The sequence below is a fragment of the Giraffa tippelskirchi genome, chromosome 5 (assembly GCF_054371585.1).
Source record: "Giraffa tippelskirchi isolate mGirTip1 chromosome 5, T2T-mGirTip1v1.2.pri, whole genome shotgun sequence".
NCBI classification, from domain to species: domain Eukaryota; kingdom Metazoa; phylum Chordata; class Mammalia; order Artiodactyla; family Giraffidae; genus Giraffa; species Giraffa tippelskirchi.
Window position 1 is genome coordinate 1016692 of NC_137279.1, and position 23765 is coordinate 1040456.

At 54.2% G+C, this 23765-nt stretch overlaps 1 protein-coding gene and 1 long non-coding RNA gene across 8 annotated transcripts in view; one reads left to right on the forward strand and one right to left on the reverse strand.

The window, feature by feature from the left end:
* Window positions 1–521: 521 nt before the first annotated feature.
* Window positions 522–23765, reverse strand: part of SYT2 (synaptotagmin 2) — a 73855-nt gene continuing 50611 nt past the window's right edge. Inside the window, exons 2-10 of one of the 7 annotated variants that reach the window (XM_081487354.1) lie at window positions 8013–8202; window positions 7089–7255; window positions 6444–6563; window positions 6109–6276; window positions 5804–5971; window positions 4970–5087; window positions 4345–4478; window positions 3189–4079; window positions 522–2680 (exon numbers count right to left, since the gene is read on the reverse strand). In XM_081487354.1, coding sequence (XP_081343480.1) covers window positions 3873–4079; window positions 4345–4478; window positions 4970–5087; window positions 5804–5971; window positions 6109–6276; window positions 6444–6563; window positions 7089–7255; window positions 8013–8184 — 1254 coding nt within the window. In that variant the 5' untranslated portion in view covers window positions 8185–8202 and the 3' untranslated portion in view covers window positions 522–2680; window positions 3189–3872. Of the gene's footprint in view, window positions 4080–4344; window positions 4479–4969; window positions 5088–5803; window positions 5972–6108; window positions 6277–6443; window positions 6572–6673; window positions 7256–8012; window positions 8203–9398; window positions 9463–23765 lie in introns of all 7 variants that reach the window. The other 6 variants (XM_081487355.1, XM_081487351.1, XM_081487356.1 and 3 more) reach the window with 6 other exon arrangements.
* Window positions 3587–8692, forward strand: LOC145505416 (uncharacterized). Its single transcript, XR_014053005.1, has 9 exons — window positions 3587–3654; window positions 3894–4389; window positions 5001–5444; window positions 5574–5694; window positions 5828–5962; window positions 6193–6732; window positions 7040–7200; window positions 7809–7857; window positions 8266–8692. It is a non-coding gene; the product is annotated as an uncharacterized LOC145505416 (long non-coding RNA).

Here is a 23765-nt window from a genome sequence, read left to right on the forward strand (position 1 = left end):
AGAGCGCTCTGCCTTCTCATTCTGGAGTTGGGACCAGATGCCCACGGTGCCCAGGGCCTGCCAGGACCCCCCGAGGAGAGCCCCGAGGAGACAGCCCTCGCGCTGAGGTGAGGCTGAGGTGAGGTGGAGCGTTGCGCGGGGAGGTGGGGGGGGGTGCGGCCCTTTTCCCTGAAAACCCCCGAAGCCCTGGCTGGCCTCAGAGATCAGACATCTCGGGTTTCTCCCGTGAGCTAACCCAGGGCTTGTACCGTTGTCATTCCCGCAGACCCCGCGGGGCTCGGGCTGTGGCCGCACCCCAGGCCTGCTCTGCTGGCTGGGGGCGTGGGCACCGAGGGTCTGGTCCAGCCTTCCTCCCTGAAGGCCCCCCCCCTCAGAAGCTGCCTTGAGGGCCGCGTGTGCCCACTGCCCCCCTGAGCCCGGTCTGGTCTCCCCAGCCCCTGAAGGCAGGCGCTGAGCCCGGGGCGGGGTCTCAGAACCGAGCCCTCACCCTGCCCAGCAGGAACAAGCAGAGACCACCCCCCTTGCTTTCAGCTCTTTCTTTAATAAGGAGATGCTGCTCGTTACAAAAGAACAAATTGACGAGAGACCAGACAGAGTCATTTGGGGGGGAGGGCACTGCCAAGCGGGGGCGGGGGGCTGTACACGCATCCTTCCCGTGGAGGCGGGCTGGGGGTCCTGGTGGGCTGCACACTCCAGGGGCCTGGGCCTGCCCACCCTGGCCTGGGGGTTTCAGAAGCCGCAGAGCCAGTGCTTGGACGGGAGGGGTCGGGGCAGGACGCCCGGCTGCTCTGAGGGGCCTGGGGTCCCCGGGGCACCTGGTCCCGCCCACACCCCTTCCCCCCGGTTTGTAGAGCGCGGGGCCGATGCCCCACCGTGGCCTTGGCCGGCGGAGGGGTCACCCCATCCGGGGGATGCTGGCGGGAGCTGCTGTCCTCTGGGTCCAACTCGACGGCTCGAGGCCCATGGCCCACGGTCCCCCTCCCGCCTCCCTACCTCCCGAGGGGGCAGCGGGGCAGGACTGGGTGCGGACAGGGGTCCCACCACCACCTCAGAGGAGCTGCGGCTGCCCACTCCTGGAGTATCCCTGCCGGGCGGCAGGAGCTTAACACACCTGTTCTCCAGCCTGGGGCCTCTCCCCGCTGCCCCTGCAGCCCCCAGCGTCAGGTGAGCAGGGTTACACGTCCACCCAGGGGCACCAGGACCCGATGGCTCCCACGGATCCTGGTCGTCTCCACGGGCCCCCACGTGGAGCAGGGCCGAGGGGACCCCGTCTGTCCTCAGGACGCGGGGCTGGGGGCGGGGGGACGGCAGGCGAGCCCTTCACAAGTGTCCTGAGGGGAGCTGGTCAGGGGCCGGGGGCTCTGAGATGGCGGCCCCGGAGACCCCCGTATGGCTTTTCAGTGAATCAGAGGGCGCTGGGGGCAGCTCTGCCCATGGACAGGTCAGGGCCACGGTCAGGCCGGGGTCCAAGGCCAACTCCCCCGGCGCGGGGGGAGCTGCGGGAGACACAGACTTTACACACAGGGTCAGGGAGCAGCTCGAGGGGTGTGACGTGGAGCTGGGCTCTGGGCGCGGCCATGCGGCTGTTGGCACGGAGCTGGGGCGTGCGTGGGCGGGGCGGCGTGTACACGGGTGGCCCCCTCGTGTGCAGCTGAACACGCGTGGTGTGGCAGGGGCTCGGCTGGTTTCAGAAGGCTCCTGTCTGTCATCTCCAGGTCACAGGGTCCCCTTCTCAGTACTGCAGTACTGGGTACAATCCCGGCGACCCGTCCCTGCCCCCCAGCGGGGGGCGGGGGGGGCAGGAGTGGCCACAGGACAAGGCTGCCCAACCATGGAGCATGGACACAGGTCAGTGGATGCGGGAGTGTCCGGACAGCGTTGAGGGCGGGCTCGCACATCACATTACTGGAGTTTGTCTGAAACTCACGTTTAACTTGGCACCTGGATCGCGGAGCTGAGGGCCGCCACCATCAGGCCCGGGACCCCTCCGTGTCTGCCGCCCCCAGGGCTCTGAGGGGCAGAGGGGGCCGGGGCAGGGGACAGCCTCTCTGGGGGGGGGGGCCCAAGAACTAACCCAGACCCTGCAGGACCCAGGGGGGTCTCCCCCGACCCTGCTTACCGCGCCCCACCCCCGCGGGGACCCCGGTCCGCTCTGTGCAGCCTCCAGCCCACCGCAGCAGGAGCGCATGTGGTTTCCTGGGAGGACGGGCTGAGGCTGTGCTGCGTCCCTGCTGAGACCGGCCCTGCCCCCCAGTTGGAGGCCCCCACTGGAGCCCCGAGACCCTACTCAGGAGGGGAGGATGCAGCTTGTGGCCCGATCCAGTTTCCGGGGGGCCTGGGTTTCACTTGTCACTCGAGTCCCCCCGTGAAAGTCACCTCTGCCGCTTCCCTCTCGGGAGTGAGAGCGCGCAGCCTGCAGGCCCCAGAGACCTCCTGGGTGACCTTCACTCCACAGAGGGGACCCTGGGCCCCGACACCCAGACACAGGACCAGGGATGCATCTCCCGCAGCCACAGGCCAGCAGACAGGTCTGCTTGGATGGCTCCTCTGGGCCCGGCCAGCACCTGGCAGGACCCTGCTCCCCCCACCCTGCCTCTCAGCCAGCCCGGCGCTGTCATCCAGCCCCACGTCCGGGGTCAGGACCCCCAGAGCAGCAGACGCGTCAGGATGGAGGCAAGCCCTGGGCACAGGGAGGGGGAGGTGAGGAGGGCAGGGGAGGGGTGAGAGGTCAGCCTGGGCGGCCCTGAAGCGGGGGGACCCTGAGGAAGCACCGAGTCCCGCCGCTCTGTGGTCACCCGGTCCTGAAGGCAGGGCGCCCCCTTCCCACCCGTGAAGAGGGGCCCCCGGGACGCAGGCCTTTGAGCACAGCCGAGCCCCCTCCCCACTGCGCGGACGTGCGGCGTCTTCCTCCGGCGGGAGCCTGCGCAAGACGGCCGTCCGCCTGGGTAGGGGACGTGGGCTGAGAGGGGAGCAGCTCCGGGCACTGGGGGGCCGCGAGGGGAGGAGGGAGCCCGCTGGGGGTGGTGGGGAGGAGGCTCCGTGCACACAAGACTCACGTATCTATGGCTTTGTATCAACACTGGGGCCAGGAGGTGAGCAGGGAGTGAGCGTAGGGACCCGGGGGCGGGGACGGATGCACTCGGGACCCACGAGAAGCCCGGGGAACAGGAGGGCCGTCCACCACTTACCTGGGCCCAAGGACAGGGCCTCCTTGGGAAGCACCCGGGTCTGCACAGACAGCGCCACTCCACTGAGATTAAAAGAGGCAACGGGCGCGGGCAGGAGACGCCGCTCAGCTCTCGTCCCAGACGGGGCCGCTCCTGCCCGGAGGCCAAGGGCCGGCAGTCCTGTCAGTCTCGCTGGGAGGGGGCTCTCCCATGTCTTCACGGTCTGACGTCACCTGGCACAAGGTGAGGTCGCAGGACGGACAGACCCCGTGCGAGTCTGGCCACTAGCTCAGGTCCGCGGTGTCCCCAGACGCAGCCCGAGGGGCGGTGACTTCTGCACAGTCCAGTCTCCACGCTTTGCCTCCGAAACAGCCACTCACACGGCGTCCCGCCCGTCCAGGAGCCGGAGCGCGGTCCTGTCTGGAGCCAAGCAGTGCCGCCGTCTCGGGGGGCCCCACGCTCAGGGAACAGGAGGCGCCGCCTCGGGGTGAGCCTGGGGTGCAGCTTTGCAGGAGCAGGGCGCGGGCATGCAGCGGGGATGGCTCCCGGGGCGGGGCGGGCCGCGCCCCTTCAGGGGCCTCCTCACCCAGCCGGAGGGGAGGGCCGTTATAAGAAGGGGCCGGGGGGCGCGGCCGCGGCGGTGGGCACCTCGCGGGGCACAGCGAGGCGGCCGCGGCCCTGGGTCTCATCGGCGCTCGGGCGGCACTACTTGTTCTTGCCCAGCAGCGCGTCCACCTCCTCCTCGGGCTTGAGCGAGTGCCACTGCGCGATGGGCCGCCGGGGGTTGGCCAGCATGTCGGACCAGTGGCGCAGCTCCGTGCCCGTGGCGTTGCTGCCCACGAAGATCTTCCCGATGGCCTCGTTCTTGCCCAGCTTGTCGTAGTCCAGCACGGTGACCACCACCTGTACCTTCTGCGGGAGGCAGGGAGGGTGGGCAGGAGCCCTCGAGCGGTCCCCCAGCTTCCACCTCCTTCCACCCAGACGGTCCCGTGGAGCCCGAGGGGCAGACACCCCCTTGCAGAGTGACAGAGATCAAGCTGGAGAGGCCCGCTGCCCGAACAAGGGGCAGCTTGCGGAGCACCCAGACCCAGGCCCCAGGGTGGTGGCCGTCTGTTCACCCACCCTCAGGGTTCAGCGGTGAGCCCCAGCCCCGTGTCCAGCCCCACCAGCCCTGCACCTGGATCTGCTCAAAGGGGATCTCGAAGCTGAAGGACTCGTTGAAGTAAGGGTTCAGCGTCTTCTTCTTCACTGTTGTCTTTTTCTTCTTGAGCCTCTTGCCATTCTGCATCAGGTGGATCTTCACGTAGGGGTCTGTGGGGCGCAGCAGGCAGGCCCTGAGCCCACACCCGCACCCAGGGTGGTCAGAGGCGTCACCTCCATGACCCGCCATGGCCTGGGGCTCAGTGAGGGGTGAGGGGCTCCTGGTGACGTCTGTCCTGGGCAGGGGACACATCTGGGACCCACCCCCCCCATCTTCCGAACTGGGCGATGAGACCTGCCTGCAGGAAACTGGCCTGCCCCAGGTGACTCAGGGACCCCAAGTGCTACTGGAAGGCCGGGCCGTCGGCCAGCCCTCTGGCCCAGCAGAGCCCAGCCCTTGCCCTGCAGCCCCTTCCAGGGGGAGCCGCCCCACCTCCCCCCGCAGGAGACCCCAGACCAGGGGCGGGTGGGGCTGCTGCTTACGGGCCAAGGCCCACCACCGTCAGCCACAGCCCTGCCTCAGGGGGCGGCCTGCAGCCTGAGGGCTCCGGCCGCGAGTGGGTCTCGGCTGCCCCGCTGGCAGCCAGCAGCCCTGCGCGCACCTGAAAGGCCGCCCACGTCCATCTTCTTCAGGTTCTTCGCCTCCAGGATGCAGACGGTGAGCTTCCCGGCAGTAGGCACGTAGCGCAGCGAGGTGCAGATGTCTCCCAGCTTCTCCGGCTGCCAGGGGAGCGGGGCACAGGTCATCTCAGCTGCCAGCACGGCTCACCCCTTGGGGCCTCGGGCCAGGGGCAGCCCGGCCCTGCCTGCGGCGAGCAGACACGAGCTGCGGGCACATGGCCGGTGGTGCCCACGAGTCTCTGGATGGACGTGGGGCCCTCCCTGGGCTGAGCGGAGGGGATGTGGGCCCTCCCCTGTTCTGGTCACAGCCGGCCCGCCTGCAGCGCGTGCAGTGGTTTTCAGAGCCCCTGGCACACCTCATCTGGTAGTAGCGCCACAGAGCAGGGACCTCGTGACCAGAGAGGACGACGGTTCGTCTCTGCCACTGCCACAGCGCGGCGCCAAAGCGTCTCAGAGGTGGGCCTCGGGGGCCAAGGCCAACCACCTCCCCCACGTCCCGGTCAGGGTGCTGGCCCCGCACCCAGGGGCTGGGCGACAGTGGCTGGTGCTCAGAGGGCAGTGTCTAAACCGAGGCTTTGTATACAGCAGGCGCTCATACTTGGTGAGCGTGTGGGCAAGTGCTGCAACCGCGTCCAGGAAGACAAGCCCCCTGCTGAGAACCCGCTCAGACAGCGCGGGCCTTCCTTGCGGGCACACGAAGCCCCAGGTGGGTCGCTGGCCCTAAGCGGGTACAGAGCCTCGGGAAAAATAGCAGCGCGTGTCCCATCCGCCTGTGGCCTTGCTGGGCGGCTGGCCCGCGGGCCCTGCATCCTCACCTCCTCCTTCTCCCCGCCCTGCAGGTCGCGCCACTCCTCGATGGGCTGCCCCAGGTCCACTGTGTTCATGGGCACCTTCACCTCGCCGATGATGTCGTGCTTGGAGAAGCGGTCAAAGTCGTAGATGGCCATCACTAGGGTCTTGCCCCCCAGCTCCTGGTACGGCACCTGCAGGGCACAGGCAGGGTGAAGGCGTCAGGGCAGCTCGGGGGCCTCCGGAGGCTGTGGACATGGCAGAGACTCGGGCTCTGGGCCTCGCCGAGCTGTGCCCAGGACACAGTCTGAAGCGCCTCCCCGCCTGTCACCTTGAAGGTGAAGGTCTCGTTGAAGGCAGGGTTCAGCGTCTTCCGATGCACTTTGGTCTCATATTTCTTCTTCTTGTCTGGAAGGAGGAAGACCTTGACGTAAGGGTCCGAGGTGCCGCCCATGTCCAGGGCAGGCAGTTCTGCAGCCTGCAGGACGCCCACGGTGAGCTGTGAAGAGAGCGGGCGCCGGTCAGCCCCCCAGGGGGCGGGTGCCAGACAGGACGTCGGTCTCACCCCCCCAGGGAACCAGAGTGAGCCCGGGCCGCGCACGCCGGGAGGAGACGGGCGCCTGAGCGGGCCTTCCCCGGAGCCGGGCCCGCGTCCCTGCCCCCCACCTGGTTGGCCTGGAAGTCGTAGTCCAGGGAGAACTGCAGCTTGCCCAGGTTCTCCGGCTCCTTCTCCTCCTCGCCCTCGCCCTCGCCCTCCGTCAGGCCCGTCTCCGCGTCATCATCGTCCTGGGGGGCTGAGGAGAGCGGGCCGCGTCAGGGACAGAAGTGGGGGCCACCCTGGAGCTGGCGGGGCCCCAGTCCTCCCCGCGCAGGCCACCACCCTGGGCAGCACGTACCAGGCATGCGGGCCGGGCGTCCAGGCCAGGCGCATCCACAGGGAGAGAAGGAGAAGGTGGTGAGAAACCCCGCAGCGCACACCAGCCCACGGCAGAGCCGGGGGCCGCCCCACACATGGGCCCCCACGCGCACACACTGAGGCCGCCCGGGCTCAGCCCTCCTGCCATCCTCCGCACTGACTCCTCCGGCAAGAAACGTCTCCCACAACAAACATGGGGAAAGTGAGGGGCCCAGGAGGAGACACGGGGACACCTCTGAGCCCGTTCTGGGCTGGACCCCTGGGAGACGGGCGGAGAGGAGCCCAGTCCTCCCGGGTCCCGGCTGGCCCTGCGGGCGGGAACCCCAGGTCCCCCGTCCCTCTGCAGGGCTCATCCTGGACCAGCCCTGCTGGCAGACGAGCCTGGCCCCGCGTACCTGGCCGCCCCGCATGTCCTTCATGTTCATGGCGTTCTTGGCGCCCTTGCCCTTCTCCTTCTTGTTCTTCTTCTTCTTGCAGCAGCACTTCTTGCAGATGCAGAAGCAGCAGGTGAGCAGCAGAAGGCCCGTGACCACGGCAATGGCGATCAGCGCCCAGGGGGGCACTGCCCGTGGGGAGACGGGGTCAGCGGTGCCCGCCAGGCAGCCCACACCCCAGTTGAAACCCAGACGGGCTCTGCACGTCATGACGCACCTTGTGCCCCCCTCCCCATCACCACCCTCGTGGGCCCAGCCAGGCTCTGCTGAGACAGTCCTCGGCAGACCTGATTTGGGGGGGGGGGGGGCTTCGAGTGCAGTCCTGAGAGGCCTGAGCTCCTGAGTGACCTGGGGGGGTGCAGGGGGCGTGGGGCTGGCCCTCGGCTGCCTCCTTACCGTCTTCACCAGGAATCTATCGAAGCAGTGAGTGAAAGTCACTCAGTCGTGTCTGCTGCTTTGCAACCCCATGGTCTGTATAGTCCATGGAGTTCTCCAGGCCAGAATACTGGAGTGGGTAGCCTTTCCCTTCTCCAGGGGATCTTCCCAACCCAGGGATAGAACCCAGGTCTCCTGCATTGCAGGCGGAGTCTTTACCAGCTGAGCTATCAGGGCAGCCCCAGTGGGGAGGGGGTTATTTTCTGTCTATTTCAAAGTGTAACTGGAAGACTTCATCTTCTTTAGGTTTCACCTTTCGCGTCTTCTAAGTCGTAAGAACATTCTGCCCCGGGAGGTGAGGGCGCATAAACTCCCTTGTTCCCTTCATTAGGGACAGACCACTCCGCTGCCCCCACCACCCCCAGTCCTGAAGGGGATCGCCAGATAACCCAGCCTAGAGCCCAAATGGTAGGAGAGTCCGCAGCCCGCCCAGCACACAGGGGCACTCACGAGGGAGCTTGACTATCTCGTTGAAGAACCGCTCCTTCAGCGTGGCAAACACGTCCTCCTTGCCCCCGCCCGTGCCCCCACTCTCTGTGGAGTTGTCCCCCGGGCCGGCGGGCACGGCAGTGGTGGCGGGAGCCACCATGGGCTCCTGGTTCCTCTTGAAGATGCTCCTCATGGTGGCAAGAGGGGACAGCTGCGGGGGGAGGGGGCAGGGTGAGCATCCCAGAGGCCCGAGTGCAGATGGCTCTGCCCACAGGCTGCGGAAGGCTCTTCCAGAAGCTAAAGCCTGTGGACAAAGGCTGTATGTGACAGACCCACAGCAAACATCATTCTGAATGGTGAAAAACCAGCCTCCCCTCTAAGATCAGGACCAAGACAATGGCGTCCACTCTCGCCACTGTTACTCAACCTAGTATTGGAAGTCCAAGCTACAGCAGTTACAGAACAAGAAATAAAAGGAATCCAAATTGGAAAGGAAGAAGTAAAACTGTCACTGTCCACAGATGACATGATACTATACATAGAAAATCCTAACAGTGCTACCAGAAAACCACGAAAGCTAACATTGCATAGTACAAAATTAACACACAGAAATCCCTTGGTTCCTATACGTCAACAACGAAAGAACACAAAGAGAAGTTAAGGGAAAAATTCCATTTACCATCACATCAAAAAGAATAAAATACCTAGGAGTAAACCTAGCTAAGGAGGCAAAAGACCTGCCTATGAAACAACACTGATGAAAGGAACCGAAGCCGACACGGACGGAGAGGTACGCCATGTTCTTGGAAGAATCAGTGCTGTCAGAGTGACTACACTACCCAAAGTAATCTACAGATTCAGTTCAATGCTGCTGCTGCTGCTGAGTCACGTCAGTCGTGTCCGACTCTGTGCGACCCCAGAGACGGCAGCCCACCAGGCTCCCCCGTCCCTGGGGTTCTCCAGGCAAGAACACCGGAGTGGGTTGCCATTTCCTTCTCCAATGCGTGAAAGTGAAAAGTGAAAGTGAAGTCGCTCAGTCGTGTCCGACTCTGTGCGACCCCATGGACTGCAGCCCACCAGGCTCCTCTGTCCATGGGATTTTCCAGGCAAGAGTACTGGAGTGGGGTGCCATTGCCTTCTCCGTCAGTTCAATGCAACCCCTATCAAATTACCAATAGCATTTTTCACAGAATTAGAACAAAAAAAAATTTATAATTTTGGAACTTACAGAAACACAAAAGACCCCAAACTGCTAAAGCAGTCTTGAGAAATAAAAATGTACCTGGAGGAATCAGGCTTCTTGAATTCAGACTAAACTACAAAGCTACAGTCATCAAAACAGTATGGTACTGGCATGAAAAACAGAAATACTCCAGAGAGAAGCCTATTCACCTATGGGCACCTTACCTTTGACAAAGGAGGCCAGCCAGGATGTACAATGGCATAAAGACAGCCTTTTCAACAAGTGGTGCTGGGAAAACAGGACACTATGTGGATAAGCATGAAACTGGAACACTTCCTAACACCATAACACCAAGTAAACTCAAAATGGATTAAAGACCTGAATGTAAGGCCAGACAACTATAAAGCTCTTTGAGGAAAACAGACATAAATTTGACATAAATCGCAGCAGGATCTTTTTTGACCCATTTTCTAGAGTAGTAAGAATAAAAACAAAGATAAATGAGATCAAATTAGACTTTAAAGTGTTTGCAAAGGGGACCAGAGACAAATAGACAACCCACAAAATGGAGGAAATATTTGCAAAGAGACTGACAGGATTTATCTCCAAAATACACAAATGGCTCATGCAGCTCAACATAAAAAATTGAAAAAGGGGCAGAAGACATTTCTTCAAAGAAGACATACAGATGGCTAAAAAGCACATGAAAAAATGTTCACCATACTGATTATTACAGAAACACAAATGTAACCTCCAGTGGGGCATCACCGCACACCAGGCAGAATGGCCAGCATCAAAAGGGCTACAAACTGAATCCTGGAGAGAAGGGAGCCCTCCCACACTGTTGGTGGGAATGCAAATTGTTACATCCACTATGAAGACTCCTTCAAATATTAAAAACAGAACTACCATATGACCCTGAAACCCCACTCCTGGGCATATACCTGGAGAAAAACGTGTGACCCAGTGTTCACTGCAGCACTGTTCACAGTAGCCAAGACGTGGAAGCAACCTAAATGTCCACCAACAGTGGAGTCGGTGAAAAAGACGTTGTACGTGCACACCGTGGAATATTACTCAGCCCTGAAAAGGATGGACTAACAACCCTGCAGTGACATCAGTGGACCCGGAGATGATCATACTGAGTGAAGTGAGACAAAGACACATATATCACTCACATGTGGAATCTAAAAGAAATGGTACAAATGAACTTATTTACAAAACAAATGTAGTCACAGATGTAGAAAGTAAACATGGTTAACAAGGCAGGGGAGGGAAGGGAGGGGTAAATTGGGAGATTGGGACTGACAGACGCACACAACTGTGTATAAAATAGATAACTAGTAAGGACCGACTGTACAGCACAGGGAACTACTCAACACTCTGTAGTGACTTATATAGGAAAGGATCTAAAACAGCGTGGCTCTATGTGTAACAGATGCACTCTGTGATACACCTGAAACTAACATGATACTGTAAATCAACTACAATAAAAATTTTTTAAAAAACCTGTTTATTCGACTTAATCCCTTTAAGTTCAGGGAACTTCTGGCAGTAACAACGCTGGGGCAGTGGCACCCACACGGCCACCGCTCGGCCAGCACGTGCCCCCAGGGCTGTGCAGAACCCCCTGAGTCACACACCCCAGCCTGTTTCACAGAGGCAGAAGCAGCCTGGGCGCCCCCTCACTTACCCAGGGCGCACAGACCACGTGGCTTTCCTGAACCTCATTCCACCCGAGTGCACCACCCAGGGCAGGAGCCAGCTCGGCGAGAACTGAGCCCTACTCCCGGACCTGCGCGCCGGCGCCTGGCACCACGTCCTCCAGACTGCCCTCGGCCCCGGGCTGCCGGCCCTCATCCACACCCACCCAGCGGGGTTTCAGCCTCTGGTCCAGGAAGGGGGCACCCACATCCATCCCTGCAGCCGCTCCCTCCCTGGGCTGAGTCGGGGTCTCTCACCAGCCGTAACCCCTCCCCACAATGGCACATTAACTTCTGGTTCCAACGAGTCACTCAGTTTTGTGTGACTCTTCGTGACCCCATAGCCCGCCAGGCTCCTCTGTCCATGGGATTCTCCAGGCAAGAATCCTGGAGTGGGCTGCCATGCCCTCCTCCAGAGAACCTTCCTGACCCCGGGATCGAATCCTGGTCTCCTGCATTGGCAGGCAGATTCCTCGCTGAGCCGCCAGGGAAACAAGGGCTGCTCATCAGTAACAGAAGTCACCCAGGTTTACGGGGGCGGGAAGGGGAGTGGGGTGACATTCCCCAGGACCCTACCTTCCAAGGACAACTCAGGTTGGCATCTTTGAAGGATCCGCAAACAATTTTTTTTCTGTTTTATGTGTTGAGACCATACTATGTATAAAATTTGCATGCTAAGTAGCTTCAGAATCATGTCCGCCTCTTCGCGACCCCATGGACTGTAGCCGGCCAGGCTCCTCTGTCCGTGGGTTTCCCAGGCAAGAACTGGAGCGGGTCACCATTTCCTTCTCTAGGGGATCTTCCCGACCCAGGTGTCAAACCTGCGTCTCTTCTCCCGCCTTGGCAGGCGGGTTCTGTATCACTAGCGCCACCAGGGAATATGGAATCTGCATGGTTCACGTAAAATTTTGTCCCGAGTATTTTCCTTTATCGTGAAAATTTTCCTTTCTAATTTAAATAGCTACACAACGCCCGGCTCCACGGTCACCCGCACCCTATTGGTGTAGTCGCCCCACTGTTCGAGCTTGGGTGGTTTTCAAGTTTTCGCTGGTGAAGTATTCTTGTGATGGTCTTCATTTAAGGCAATGTTCTCAGGGGTTTTTTTTAACTCTGCCCCCCTCCACCCCGCACCGAGCTCTTTCTGCTGCTCAGAATAGGCCCCCTGAGGTCAGGTGGGACAGACATGACATCCCCCTGCCCGGCCACAGCGGGCACCCAGGGGCGCACCCCTGGGGATCAGGTCATCAGACAAACAGCACAGGAATTTTACAATTCCCCCTGCACCCAGGGTTCTGCTGAGGGCAAATTTCAGAGCCCGCGTCCTCGTGGCCACCCCCACGGCAGGGCCACACCCCCGCTCACTCCTTACTTGCTGGGTCCAACAGCCCCGACCCAGAAACTCGCCCTAAAGAGCGGGTGGAGCCCTGCCAGCCCGCCCTCCCTCCGGGGCCGCAGCAGCCCCTGCCCGGGCCCCTCGCCGCGACCCTGCCGTCTGCGACCCTGCCCCCCGACTTTGGAGGCTTAACTGAAGGCGGTTCAGACCCATGTGACCCACTCACTTGATGCTTCCGTCGGGTGGGTTTAGTGTATTCACAGGGTCGTGCGGCCATCACCACGGCCCAGTTAGAACGTTTCCACCAAAAAGAAGCCCCACTTCCTCACCTGTCCCTCCCCACTCCCTCCCTCCCAGCCTGGGCGACCCCTGAGCTGCGTGTAGACTCCCTGTTCACACTTCTCACACAGATGAAGTCATACGATACGGGACCTGGTGTCCAGCTTCTGCCACGAGCACGGTGTCAAGGGCATCCCTGTGGAGCTGCCATCAGCACCTCGCTCCTCTTTGTGGCCGAGTAACATTCCTCCACACCAGTCACACATTTATCAATTTATGGACGTCGCTTATTTCGACTTTGGTTTCCTGAACAACGCCGCAGCAAACATCTCTGTGCAGGCGGTCATTTCTCCTGGATAAATACCCATGACTACAGCTGACGTTTTAAAGAACCACCAACCCTCCCCGAGCCACCAGGAGAACAGGACAGAAGTTCCTTAAACTAAAAACCGAGTCACCACATGGTCTGGCAGTCCCACTCCTGGGGAAATACCCAGACAAAACTTTAATTCAAAAAAGATACAGGCACCGCTGTGTTCACAGCAACGCTGTGCACCAGAGCCCAGACACGGACGCAACCTAAATGCCCTGACAGAGGGGCGGGTAAGGACGATGTGGCGCGCACGCAACGGAGACAGTGATGCCACCCGCAGTAACGCGGGTGGACCTGGAGACAATCACAGTGAGTGAAGGAGTCAGAAAGACAACCATCACTAATGCGATACCGCAAATCACTCATGTGAAACCTGAACTATGACACCAATGATCCGATTTACAAAACGGACACAGACTCGCGGGACACAGAACAGACCTGTGGCTGAGGGGGGAGGGGAGGACGGGCGTCGGGTTAGCAGATGCAAACTATCACACGCACGGCGGATAAACAAGGTCCTCCCGTACAGCACAGGGAGCCACAGTCAATATCCTGTGATAAACCACATGGAAAAGAATATTTTTAAAAAGAATATATGTGTGTGTGCGTGTGTAACTGAACCACTTTGCTGTACAGCACAAATTCTCTCTTTAGTCGCTAAGTCGTGTCCGACTCTTGCGACCCCATGGACTGCAGCCCGCCAGGCTCCTCTGTCCATGGGATTCTCCAGGCAAGAGTACTGGAGTGGGGTGCCATTTCCTTCTCCAGGGGATCCTCCTGACCCAGGAATAGAACCCGGGTCTCCTGTATCGCAGGCAGATTCTTTACCAGCTGAGCCACAAGGGAAGCTTAACAGTGTAAATCAACTATATGCCAACCAATCGTTTTTTAAATGGCTGCACCGATGTACGTTCCCACCGTCACTGCATGAGGATTCCAAGTCCACATCCTGGACAGCACCTGTCATTACATCTATTTGTTTATAGCTGTCTGTGCATGTGTGCTTTTGATTTGCGTTTCTCTGATGACTAATGATGCCAAGTATCTTTTCATGCTTTTATTGACCATGTGTATGCCTCCTTTAGAGAAACGTCTGTTCAAATCCTGTGTCCATGTTTTAATTGAATATGTGGTTTTTATTATTGAGTTGTACGAGTTCTTTATATATTCTGTACCAGTCCCTTTTCAAATGTTTTGCTAATATTTTCTCTCATCCTATGGTATCTGTTCATTTTTTTGATGGTGTCCTTTGAAGGATGATGTCCAATTTATGTTTCTTTTATTGCCTGTGCTTTTGGTGTCGTGTCTAAGAAACCATCACGTAACCCAAGGGCACAAACATTTACTCCTCGATTTTCTTAGAGGAGCCATGTAGTTTTAGCTCCTACCTTCAGGTTACAAACCACTCTGAGTTCATCTTCATGAATGTGTTTTGTGTATGGACCTCCATTTGTTGCAAAGATTATTATTCCCCCCGCTGAACTTAGTACCCCTGTAAAATATCAACTGACCATAAATGTGAGGGGTCATTCCCGTGTTCTCCGTTGCATTAATCTGTCCATATGCCAACCCCACACTGTCTTAATCGCTGTGTCTTTGTAAAGTATCTTTGGCTCTGGAGGGCGGGGGCAGCGTCGGCTGCTGCGGTGCAGGATGCTGGCTCCAGGACCAGGGACCAGACCCTAACCCTTCAGAGGAACAGCAGAGTGCTAACCGCTGGGCAGGGAGGTCCCTGTAGTGAAGTTTTCAAATTAGACGGTGTGAGTCTTTCAAATCTGTTCTTTAACGAGGATTGTCTTGGTTATTCTGGGTGTCGAGTTTCCATACGAATTTTAAGGTGTGCTTGTTTAAAAAAAGATCACCATGTTTATTTCTAATTTAAAAAAAAGTCATCTGGGATTTTGACAGGGACACACGCAATGTGTGGGTCAGTGTAGGGAGTATCGCCACCTCAACAGGGTCCGACAGTGTCTTTCCCTTTCAGATCTTCTGCAATTTCTTGCAACGTTCCCTTTCAGTTTCCAGCATAAAGTCTTACACTTTCCTTAAATTTGTAGATACTTGAGTCTCTTTAATACTGTGGTAGACGGACCTGCTTAATTTCATTTCCAAATTGCTCATTACTGACACATGAGTGCAGCAGATTTTCATGTATTGATCTCATATCCTGACATATGAACTGGCTACGAGTTCTGATACTGTGTGTGTGTGTGATGTGTTGTGCAGTATGGTGTATATGTGGTATATGTGTGTGTGGTATGTGTATGGTGTGTGAAGTGTGTGTATGTAGTGTGTGTGTGGTAATGCATGTGTGGTGTGTGGTATGTGTGGTGCGTGATATGTGTGGTGTGGGGTTTGTGTGGGGGTGTGTGGTATGTGCATGGTGTATGTGGTATGTGGGGTGTGTGTGTAGTGTGTGTGGTATGTTATGTGTATGTGTGGCGTGGTATGTGTATGGTGTGTGGCATATGTGTGTGTGTAGTGTATGTGATGTGTATAGTATGTGTGTGTGGTGTGGCGTGTGTGTATGGGGGGTGTGTGTGGTGTGGTATGTGTGTGGTGTGTGATATGCGTGTAGTATGTGTATAGTGTGGATGTGAGAGTTGGACGGTGAAGAAAGCTGAGCGCCGCAGAATTGATGCTTTTGAACTGTGGTGTTGGAGAAGACTCTTGAGAGTCCCTTGGACTGCAAGGAGATCCAATCCATCCATCCTAAAGGAGATCAGTCCTGGGTGTTCATTGGAAGGACTGATGCTGAAGCTGAAACTCCAATACTTTGGCCACCTCATGCGAAGGGTTGACTCATTGGAAAAGACCCTAATGCTGGGAAAGACTGAAGGCAGGAGGAGAAGGGGACGACAGAGGATGAGATGGTTGGATGGCATCACCGACTCGATGGACATGGGTTTGGGTAGACTCCGGGAGTTGGTGATGGACAGAGAGGCCTGGTGTGCTGCAATTCATGGGGTCGCAAAGAGTCGGACACGACTGAGCGACTGAACTGAACTGAACTGATGTGTATAGTATATGTGTTGTGTGTGGTGTGCTGTGGGGGGTGTGTGTGTATGTGGTGTGTGTACGGTCAGGGGTATATGTGGTGTGCTGTGTGTATGGGGTGTGTGTGCGTGTGGTTTGTGTGGTGTGGTGTGATGTGGTGTTTGTGTGGGGTGTGTGTGTGGTATGTGTCGTGTATGGTATGTGTGATGTTTGTATGGTGCGGGGGGTGTGGTAGGTTGTATGTGTTATGTATGGTAATGTGAGGTATGTTGGTGTGGTGTGTGGTGTGTGTGTGATGTGTGTGGTGTGTGTGTATGGTGTATATGTGTGTCGTATAGTGTGTGGGGGTGTGTGTGTATGGTATGTGTGTGTGGTGTGTGTGGGTGTGGTGTGGGTGTGTATGGTATGTGTGTGGTGTGTGTGTGTGTGTGATGTGTGTAATGTGTGTGTACGGTGTATATGTGTATGGTATGTGGGTGTGTATGGTATGTGTGGTGTGTGTGTGTGTGTGTGATGTGTGTGATGTGTGTGTATGGTGTATGTGTGTATGGTATGTGGGTGTGTATGGTATGTGTGTGGTGTGTGTGTGTGTGGTGTAGTGTGTGGTGTAGTGAGGGGGGTAGTGAGGGGGGTGTGGTGTCTGTGTGCTGTGTGTGTGGTGTGTGTATATGGAGTCTGTACATGCAGGCTTTTGTTAGATTCACCCGCCGGCCACAGGTCCTGGGCCCTCCCGGCCGGGTGGTCGGGGAGGCAGCCCGGCCGGAACCCCAGGATGCCCCCTGCTTGCCAGATGACACCAAACAAGTCGCTTTCTGAAACTCAATTTCCTCAAATAAAAAATGGAGAAAATAAGGGATCGGATCCGATCCCAGAGTCCCTTCCACGGGCCCGAGCGGCCTGCACCCAGCAGAGGGCCCAGCCCACTGGATGAGCGACAGGCATCAGAACCAGCAGGGGGCTCGGGCGGCCCCACAGACCTGCATCGGGGGAAGCCCGCCCAGGGGCCTTCAAGTCCAGGAGAAGGGGGCGCTCACAGTCCAGTCAGAGGGTCGGGACCCAGACAGGGTAGGAATCGGGACACACAGGACGGGGTGGGCGGGGCGCTCATTCATTCACCAGCACCGACGGCTCACTCCCTGCTCCCGCGTGGACTCGCCGTGAGCTGCCAGGGATGTGCAGGGGAGGCCCGCGCGGGCTGGTCCGCAACGGGGGTATCTGACCGACTCTGGGAGAGCAGGAATGCCTTCCTGAGGAGCTGGCGGTGAAGGGGCCTCCGTGCACAGAGGAAGGGCGGCAGCCCCAGGACAGGCGGGGGCCCAGGGACGGGAGCAAGCCCAGCGCAGCGGCACAGAGGGCCCGCGGGTGGAGGGGCCGCGGGACCAGACACGCAACCCTCTGGCCACAGCAGGGAGTGCTGTCTTCCCCCACGGAGAAAGGGGAAGCTGCGGGAGGGTTCACGCATGCGCGTAGTATCATCAGTGATCAAGGGATCAATCCAAGACGATATAACAATTGTAAATAGATATGCACCCAACTTAGGAGCATTTCAATATGTAAGGCAAATACCAACCACCAAAAAAAGAGAAAATGACAGTAACACAATAGTGGGGGACTTTAATACCCCACTTTCAACAATGGACAGACAATCCAGACAGCAAATTAATAAGGAAATACAGGCCTTAAATGATGCTTTAGACTATATGGGCTGAACTTCTTATTGCAAAATTCAGACTTAAATTGAAGAAACTAGGAAAACCATTATGCCACTCAGGTATGACCTAAATTAAATCCCTTCTGATTATACAGTGAAAGTGACAAATAGATTCAAGGGATTAGCTCTGATAGACTGCCTGAAGAACTATGGATGGAGGTTCATGACATTGTACAGGAGGCAGTGATCAAGACCATCCCCAAGAATAAGAAATGCAAAAAGGTAAAATGGTTGTCTGAGGGGGGCCTTACAAATAGCTGTGAAAAGAAGAGAAGTGAAATGCACAGGAGAAAAGGAAAGATATACCCATCTGAATGCAGAGTTCCGAAGAACAGCAAGGAGAGATAAGAAAGGCTTCCTAGGTGAACAATGCAAAGAAATAGAGGAAAACAATAGAATCGGAAAGTCTAGAGATCTCTTCAAGAAAATTAGAGATACCAAAGGAACATTTCATGCAAAGACGTGCACGATAAAGGACAGAAATGGTATGGACCTAACAAAAGCAGAAAATAGTAAGAAGCAGTAGCAAAAATACACAGAAGAACTGTGTACAATACAAAAAAAATGTTTAATGATATGGATGGTTATGATCATGGTGTGATCCTTCACCCAGAGCCAGACATCCCAGAGTGTGAAGTCAAGTGGGCCTTAGGAAGTACCACTCTGAACAAAGCTAGGGAGGTGACGAATTCCAGCTGAGCTATTTCAAATCCTAAAAGATGATGCTGTTAAAGTGCTGCACTCAATATGCCAGCAAATTTGGAAAACTCAGACTGGAAAAGGTCAATTTTCATTCCGATCCCAAAGAAGGACAGTGCCAAAGAATGTTCAAACTACCACACAATTGCACTCATCTCACACGCTGGCAAAGTAATGGCTCAAAATCCTTCAAGCTAGGCTTCAACAGTTTGTGAATTGAGAACTTCTAGATATACAAGCTGGATTTAGAAAAGGCCGAGGAATCAGACATCAAATTGCCAACATCTGTTGGATCACAGAAAAAGCAAGGGAATTTGAGAAAAGCACATATTTCTGCTTCATAGACTAAGCTAAAGCCTTTGAATGTGTGGATCACAACAAACTGTGGAAAATTCTTCAAGAGATGGGAATACCAGACCACCTTACCTGCCTCCTGAGAAACCTGTATGCAGGTCAAGAAGCAACAGTTAGAACCAGACAGGGAACAACGGACTGGTTCAAAGTTGGGAAAGGAGTAAGTCAAGAGTGTTCACCGTCACCATGCTTATTTAACTTATATGCAGAGCACATCATGGGAAAGGCCGGGCTGGAGGAAGCCAGAAAATGCCAAGCTGGAATCAAGATTGCTGGGAGAAATATCAGTAACCTCGGATATGCAGATGACACCACCCTTATGGCAGAAAATGAAGCGGAAATAAAAAGCCTCTTGATGAAGGTGAAAGAGGAGAGCGAAAAAGCTGGCTTAAAACTCAACATTCAGAAAACTAAGATCATGGCATCCGGTCCCATCACTTTGTGGCAAATAGATGGGGAAACAATGGATACAGTGACAGACTATTTCCTTGGGCTCCAAAATCACTGTGGATGGTCACTGCAGCCATGAAATTAAAAGACGCTTGCTCTCTGGAAGAAAAGCTATGACCAACCTAGACAGCATATTAAAAAGCAGAGACACCACTTTGCCAGCCAAAGTCTGTATAGTCAAAGCTATTTTCCAGTGGTCATGTATGGATGTGAGAGTTGGACCATATAGAAGGCTGAGCACCGAAGAATTGATGCTTTTCAACTGTGGTGTTGGAGAAGACTCTTGAGAGTTCCTGGGACTGCAAGGAGATCAAACTAGTCAATCCTAAAAGAAATCAACCCTGAATATTCATTAGAAGGACTGATGCTGAAGCTCCAATACACTGGCCGCCTGATGCGAAGAACTGACTCATTGGAAAAAGGCCCTAATGCTGGGGAAAGATTGAAGGCAGGAGGAAAAGGGAACAATAGAGGGTGAGATGGTTGGATGGCGTCACCGACTCAACAGACCTGAGTTTAAGCTCCAGGAGTTGGTGATGGACAGGGAGGCCTGGCGCGCTGCAGTCCACAGGGCCACAAAGCGTCGGACACGACTGAGAGACTGAGCACTAACACAGAGCTTTCCATCCAGAAGCAGCAGATACGCGTTCTTCTCAGGTGCACACGGAACCCTCTCCAGGACTGACCACGTGCTGGGCCAAAAGGCGAGCCTCGGTAAATCTATGAAAAGTTAAATCATAGCAACCATCTTTTCCGATCATGACATTATGAGATTAGAAGTAAACTACAAGAAAAAATATTAAACCAAACAAGTGGAGGCTAAACAATATGCTACTGAACAACCAATGGATCACTGAAGAAATTAAAGAGGAAATCAAAAATTACCTAGAGACAAAACGAAAACAATGATCCAAAGCCTATGGAATGCAGCAAAAGCAGTTCTGAGAGTGAAGTTTACAGCATTTCCTCAGGAGACAAGAACACTTTCAAATGAACAACTAACTTCACAGCCAAAACCACCAGAGAAAGAACAAACAAAACCTAAAGCTAGAAGGAAATAAATCCTGAAGATCAGAGCAGAAATACATGAGACAGAGACACGACACGGCGAAGGTCGGTGAGACTAAAAGCTCCTCCTTGAAAAGAGAAACAAGGTGGACAAACGTCCAGCTGGATTCACCGGAAAAAGGGAGAGGACGCACATCAACAGAATCATGCATGAAAAAGGAGAAGTTGCAGCCTGCGCCACAGAACCGTGAAGGGTCGTACGAGACGACTGCAAGCGACTGCGCGCCAACCTGGAGGAAACGGACGCATCTTAGAAAGGCACCGTCTCCCAAGACTGAGTCAGGAGGGAAACGGAAACATGAACAGACCAACCACAAGCACTGAAGCTGCAGCGGGATTTACAAAACTTCCAACAAACTAAAGTCCAGGATGTGGTGGCATCACCGGCGAATTCTATCAATTCAGAGAAGCGCTAGCACACGTCGCCTGGGACTGTTCCAAAACATCACAGAAGAGAGAGAGCCCCCAACTTACTCAGTGAGGCCCAGTCACCCTGATGCCAAAACCGGATAAAGACATCACAAAAGAGAAAATGACAGGCCCGCATCACTGACGACTAGAGATGCAAAACTCCTTGACAAAATACTCCCAAGCTGAACCCAACATACATTAAAGGGACCACACGCCACGATCAAGTGGAATTTACCCCAGGAATGCGAGGACTCCTCCGTGTCTGCAAACCGATCGGTGTGACCCAGCACATCAACAAACTGAAGGGTAAAAACCATACGAGCACCACGACAGATGCAGAAAAAGCTTCAGGCAAAGCTCAGCGCCCGTTTATGCCAAACACTCTCCAGAAAGTGGGGGAGGAAACCTGCCTCAACATAATAAAGGCCATATGTGACAAACCCACAGCTAACATTATACTCAAGAGTAAAAAGCTGAAAGCATTTCCTCTAAGATCAGGAACAAGACAAGGATGACCACTCTCACCACTTTTATCCAACACAGGTTTGCAAGCCCTAGCCGTGGCCATCAGAAAAAGAAAAAGAAATAAAGGGAATCCAAATTGGAAAAAACGTTATACTGTCACTGTCTGCAGATGACATGATCTTATACATATAAAATCCTAAAAACGCTACCAGAAAACTACTACAGCTCATGAGTGAATTTGGTAAAGTTGCAGGTTACCAAACTAATACAGAGAAATCGATTTCATTTTTATACACTAACAACGAACGATCAGAAACAGAAGTTAAGGAAACAATTCCATTTACCATCACATCAAAAAGAACAAAATACCTACAAATAAACTTACCTGAGGAGACTAAATACAATCTTTCAGACTCTACTCTGAAAACTGTAAGATGCTGATGAAAGAAGGTGAAGAAGACAAAAAGAGATGGACAGACACACGGTATTTGTGGACTGGTACAATCAATATTGTCAAAAAGGCCATCACCCAAAGCTATCTACAGATTCAGTGCAGTCTCTATCAAATTACCAATGAGCGTTTTCACAGAACCAGAACAAAAAAATCTTAAAATTTGTATGGAACCACAAAAGACCCCTGAACACTCGAAGCAATCTTGAGAGAGAAAAACATGGAATCAGGCTCCCTGACTTCAGACTACACTACAAAGCTGCAGTCATCAAACAGTATGGTACTGGCACAAAATAGAAATATACATCAATAGGACAGGATAGAAAGCCTCTCAGAGATAAGCCCACTCATCTATGGGCAATTAATCAACAAAGGAGGCAAGTCTACACAATGTTGGGAAGAGTCTCTTCAACAAATGGTGCTGGGAAACTTGGACAGCTACATGTAAAAGATGAAATTCGATCATTCTTTAATAGCATACACAAAAATAAGCTCAACATGGATTAAAGACCAAAATGTGAGACCAGACACTATAAAACTCCTGGGAAAAACACAGGTATAAGACTCTTTGACATAAATCACAACAATATCTCTTTCTGACAAAACGTGGTCCACTGGAGAAGGGCATGGCAAAGCACGTCAGTATTCTGGCCTCGAGAACCCACGACCAGATGAAAAGGCGAAAAGACAGGACACTGAGAGATGAACTCCCCAGGTCAGTAGGTGCCCAATACGCTACGGAGATCAGTGGAGAAATAACTCCAGGAAGAATGAAGAGACGGAACCAAAGCAAAAACAACACCCAGCTGTGGATGTGACTGGTGATGGAAGTAAAGTCTGATGCTGTAAAAAATAGTACCGCATAGGAACCTGCAATGTTAGGTCCATGAATCAAGGCAAATTGGAAGTGGTCAAATAGGAGATGGCAAGAGTGAATGTCAACATTTTAGGAATCAGTGAACTAAAATGGACTGGAATGGGTGGATTTAACTCAGATGACCATTATATCTACTACTGTGGGCAAGAATCCCTTAGAAGAAATGGAGTAGCCCTTATAGTTCAACAAAAAAGTCTGAAATGCAGTACTTGGGTGCAATCTCAAAAATGACAGAATGATCTCTGTTCATTTCCAAGGCAAACCATTCAACATCACAGTATCCATGTTTATGCTCTCCCTAACCACTAATGCCGAAGAAGCTTAAGGGGATCAGTGCTATGAAGACCTACAAGACCTTCTAAAACTAACACCAAAAAAAACATGTCCTTTTCATCAAAGGGGACTGAACTGCAAAAGGAGGAAGTCAAGAGATACCTGGAGTAACAGGCAAGTTTGGCCTTGGAGTACAAAATGAAGCAGGGCAAAGGCTAACAGAGTTTTGCCAAGAGAACGCACTGGTCATAGCAAACACCCTCTTCCAACAACACAAGAGACGACTCTACACACGGACGTCACCAGATGGTCAACATCGAAATAAGATTGATTATATTCTTTGCAGCCAAACACGGAGACGCTCTATTCAGTCAGCAAAAACAAGACCGGGAGCAGACTGTGGCTCAGATCGTGAACTCCTCATCACAAAATTCAGACTTAAACTGAAGAAAGTGGGGAAAACTACTAGGCCATTCAGGTATGACCTAAATCAAATCCCTTACGATTATACAGTGGAAGTAAGAAATAGATTCAAGGGATCAGATCTGATAGACAGAGTGCCTGAAGAACTATGGACAGAGGTGGTGATCAAAACCATCCCCAAGAAAAAGAACTGCAAAAGGCAAAACGGCTGTGTGAGGAGGCCTTACAGATAGCTGAGAAAAGAAGAGAAGCAAAAAGCAAAGGAGAAAAGGAAAGATATACCCATTTGAATACAGAGTTCCAAGGAATAGCAAGGAGAGATAAGAAAGCCTTCCTCAGTGACCAATGCAAGGAAATAGAGGAAAACAATAGAGTGGGAAAGACTAGACATTTCTTCAAGAAAATGAGAGATACCAGGGAACATTTCATGCAAAGATGGGCACAATAAACAGAAACGGTATGTACCTAACAGAAGCAGAAGATATTAAAAAGAAGTGGCAAGAATACACAGAACTATACAAAAAAGAGCTTAATGACCCAGATAACCATGATGGTGTGGTCACTCACCCAGAGCCAGACATCCTGGAGTGTGAAGGCAGGTGGGCCTCAGGAAGCATCACTGCAAACAAAGCTAGTAGAGGTGATGGACTTCCAGCTGATCTATTTCAAATCCTAATCGATGATGTTGTTAAAGTGCTGCACTCAATATGCCAGCAAATATGGA